Source organism: Aristolochia californica, unplaced genomic scaffold (genome assembly GCF_029961685.1).
Source record: "Aristolochia californica isolate CCGP_79_NKW_82.1479 unplaced genomic scaffold, dmAriCali1.0.hap1 SCAF_10, whole genome shotgun sequence".
Classification (NCBI taxonomy): domain Eukaryota; kingdom Viridiplantae; phylum Streptophyta; class Magnoliopsida; order Piperales; family Aristolochiaceae; genus Aristolochia; species Aristolochia californica.
In genome coordinates this window covers 29,982,405-29,986,166 of record NW_027181771.1, presented here as the reverse complement: position 1 = coordinate 29,986,166, position 3,762 = coordinate 29,982,405, and the positions used below count along the sequence as shown (strand labels likewise).

Below are 3,762 nucleotides of genomic sequence, written 5' to 3'. Positions count from 1 at the left end.
AGACCAGAGTAGAGGATGTCATTCAACTTACAATTACTCGATAATGCTGACTTAGATTATTCAATTCCTGTCTTTGAACGCGGCAGAGGCTACCCAGTTTGAAAGAACCAAACCCTGGGGCGATAAGGATGACAGTGAGGACACCAACCCGTGGAATTTTTTTACGCCTTCACTGTTTACCTCGATCTATTTTCCTCCCATTGGCCGCCTCAGCAAAGTCAGATAACGTAGTTTTCTACAAATAACCAATACGATATGAGTTTACCTCGCGGCGGCGGCTAAAGAAGACTATCCATTACGCGCAACATGAACTAGTCAAGAAGCTCCCAGCAGCCTATAAATATGGGGATTATGCGTCTGTTCAGTCATACAATCATAAATATCCATCTGAAGGACGTTGCACGGTGCTCGATCTTCTCCTTTCTTCCTTGTTGTCCTCTTCCACTTTCCTTGAAATACACGGCCTTCGACATGGCCCGTCCCTTCTTCCTGCTTCTATGCACATTATGGCTATCATCAATGGCTTCCGCCGCAGTTGTCAAGCACACTTTCCATGTAATGTTTTGCACCGTTTATCTTTTTTCTTTCTTTATCATTTCCTTTTTTTTTTTTTTCCCCTGGAATTTTGAAGACCTAGAATGGCTGAAATGGCATAGAAATTCAAGGAAGATGCATGACAAAGTTTTTCTGAACGTTGAATGTTAACCGGAGAGGACCCTTCTGGCCTTTCCATGACCGATCAGAAGTGGTGGTCGTTCATGCAAATTATGTTTTTTCATCGACTTATTCAATCTTATGTTAATCAATTTTGGCTTCACAGGTCGGGAACCACACACTTAATCCATTGTGCAAGGAGCAAGTGGTGGTTGCAGTGAACAAGAAGCTCCCAGGCCCTGCAATATATGTCCATGAGGGTGACACACTCGTTGTTGATGTTTATAATGACTCTCCTTATAACATCACCATGCACTGGTAATCCATCCTTTCGTTCCACTGATGATGCAAATGTCATTTAGGGATTCTTTCATTATCTTTTTCTAAGTAGAGGATTAGATTAAATTAGGTATTAATAGATCATGTCTGTCATGATTTGCAGGCATGGAGTATTTCAGATGCTGAGTGCGTGGGCAGATGGACCGAGTTACATCACCCAGTGTCCGATTGTTCCCGGTAACAAGTATAGTTACAAGTTCAATGTCAGTGGGCAAGAGGGTACTCTCTGGTGGCATTGTCATTTTTCATCTCTCAGGGCCACTGTCTACGGTGCTCTAGTCATCCTCCCAAGAAACTCTCGGCCTTACCCATTCCCAAAACCATACAGAGAAGTCCCCATTTTGTTAGGTATCTACTTTTCTCTGAATCCTCTCCTCTCTCCTCTTTTTTCTTTTCTCCTCTCCTCTCTTATGAAAATGGCTTCCCCTCCGAGCAGGACAATGGTGGGATGCCAACGTGGTGGATGTTGAGAACGAGGCTCTGGCTTCAGGAAAAGGTCCGAACAACTCAGACGCCTACACTATAAACGGGAAGCCCGGTAGTATATACCCCTGTGCTAGAGGTGAACAAAAGGAATACTTCACTGCTTTATCCGATTGAAGATTTTTCTCCTGTTTTATACAAACTGGAAAAAAAAACTAACCTATTTTCCTTTTTTTTTTTTTTTCTTATCAAAATCAGAGACTTTCAACATGAAGGTGAGCCCTGGGAAAACTTATCTCCTTCGTATCATCAACGCTGCCTTGGATATCCAGTTCTTCTTCAAAGTTGCTGGACACACTTTCACAGTCGTCGCCGTTGACGCCACCTACACCAACCCCTACCACACCGATGTCGTTGTCATTGCCCCCGGTCAGACCACTGACGTTCTCCTCACAGCTGATCAATCTCCGACATCGTACTACATGGCGGCACACCCTTACATTTCCGCCCCCCTCGTGCCATTCGACAGTAGCACCACCGTGGGCATCGTCCAGTATGAAAATTCGTCTTCCACGGAGCCCATCATGCCTGTCCTTCCACCTGTCACGGATACTCCGACAGCCCACAAGTTCTACACCAATATCACCGGATTAACCCGCAGACGTGGCTACACCCCCGTCCCCCAGCAGGTGGACGAGCGAATGTTTATCGCTTTCGGGCTAGGACTCGATCAGTGCCTTGACAACGCCAACTGTGCTGGCCCAGGAAACACACGATTAACCGGTAGCATGAACAACGTCTCCTTCCAGCTCCCCTCCAAGCTATCGGTTCTCGAGGCGTACTTCAGCGGCGTCAGCGGCATCTTCACCGAAGATTTCCCCGACAACCCACCAGTGGTCTATGACTACACAAACGCGACGGCAGCTGCAGCATTTACAGCAACAGAGAAATCCACACGCGTGAAGAAGCTGCCTTACAACGCCGTAGTGGAGATGGTTTTGCAAAACACGGCTGTCGTCTCCACAGAGAACCATCCTATACATCTCCACGGCTTCGATTTCTACGTTCTCGCACAGGATTTCGGTAACTTCAACAGAGAGACGGATGAGAAGAAGTTCAATTTGGCCAATCCCCATATGCGAAATACCATCGCCGTTCCTGTCGGTGGATGGGCTGTGGTACGATTCAGGGCCAATAATCCAGGTAAAATTCAAGCTCCTACATTAATTTTCTTTTCCTCCAACTGAAATAGTTAGTGCTTATTGACCGCTAAAATGACACCATAATGCTGTACAAGCTTGACCGATGATTACACTTGTTGTGACAGGTGCTTGGTTGATGCACTGCCACATGGATGTTCATGTTCCAAGGGGCCTATTAGCAGCTTTCATCGTGGAAAATGGGCCCACACCTTCTTCCACTCTCCCTCCGCCTCCCAGCGACCTTCCTCGTTGCTAGAAGAAAAGAACCCATGAATTTTTACAATTCTGTTTATTTTTTATCATCCAAAGTGATGTAAGATAAGAATATGTTGTAGTGTCATCGATGCAATTTGTTATGTTTCTTGTCTCTACTTTACTCTTACTATGAGTGAAGAGCATAATTGTAATACTATACTTTTATCAGTTATAAATAAAGTTTAAGGGAGAGGGTTTTAACATAACTCCACAACCCTAATTCTCCAACCTCTTTATCCTTCTCCAAATTTGTCACTCTTCTCTTTCTCCTCCTAAAATTCTCTTCAATACTCTCCTTCTTCTTTTCACTCTTTAATCCTCTTCTACTTTGATTATACATAATGAAATCCTAATTTTTAACATAGTATCAGAGTAGGGAAAGATCTGAGATGGAAAAGGAGAGAAAAAGATGGAGTAGAAGGGGAGGAAGAAGAAAAGAAAAAAAAAGAGTTTTTCATTTTTCTTTTAGTCTTCTTTCCCAATTCATATATTTCTTTGGATTTTTAACTTTCTTACCATATGTTTCATAAAGAAAAGTATAGATATTTGATTCTATTTCCAACTCAAAATGAATCGTTGAAATCAGATTTTTCTAGAAAGAGAAATCGACATCTGAAGCAACAAAGGTCAAGCAGTAGAAATTTTTCTTATTGCAGTAAAAAATCTTCAACTTTCAAGCCACTTTATGCCATAAAATGAGACTTTATATGGAAAATTATATATCAAAAAATAGATCTATGAGTCTATTTTCTTAAATATTCAACCAATTTTTAATCTGAGTTTTTTATATGGAGATATCTATCTCGGAAGAGTCAATGGTTATGTTAGCCAAAGAAGAAAGAGTACTACTCTGTTAGACCAAATTACGGAGTATAAAATATATCAGATT

General features: G+C 42.4%; 1 protein-coding gene across 1 annotated transcript; it reads left to right on the top strand.

The window, feature by feature from the left end:
• Nucleotides 1-471: 471 nt before the first annotated feature.
• Nucleotides 472-2,874, top strand: LOC137942767 (laccase-7-like). The gene is made up of 6 exons (XM_068788509.1): nt 472-555; nt 821-972; nt 1,097-1,341; nt 1,430-1,555; nt 1,675-2,619; nt 2,744-2,874. The coding sequence occupies exons 1-6, from the start codon at nt 472-474 to the stop codon at nt 2,872-2,874; spliced, it is 1,683 nt and encodes a 560-aa protein (XP_068644610.1).
• The last annotated feature ends 888 nt before the right edge of the window (nt 2,875-3,762 follow it).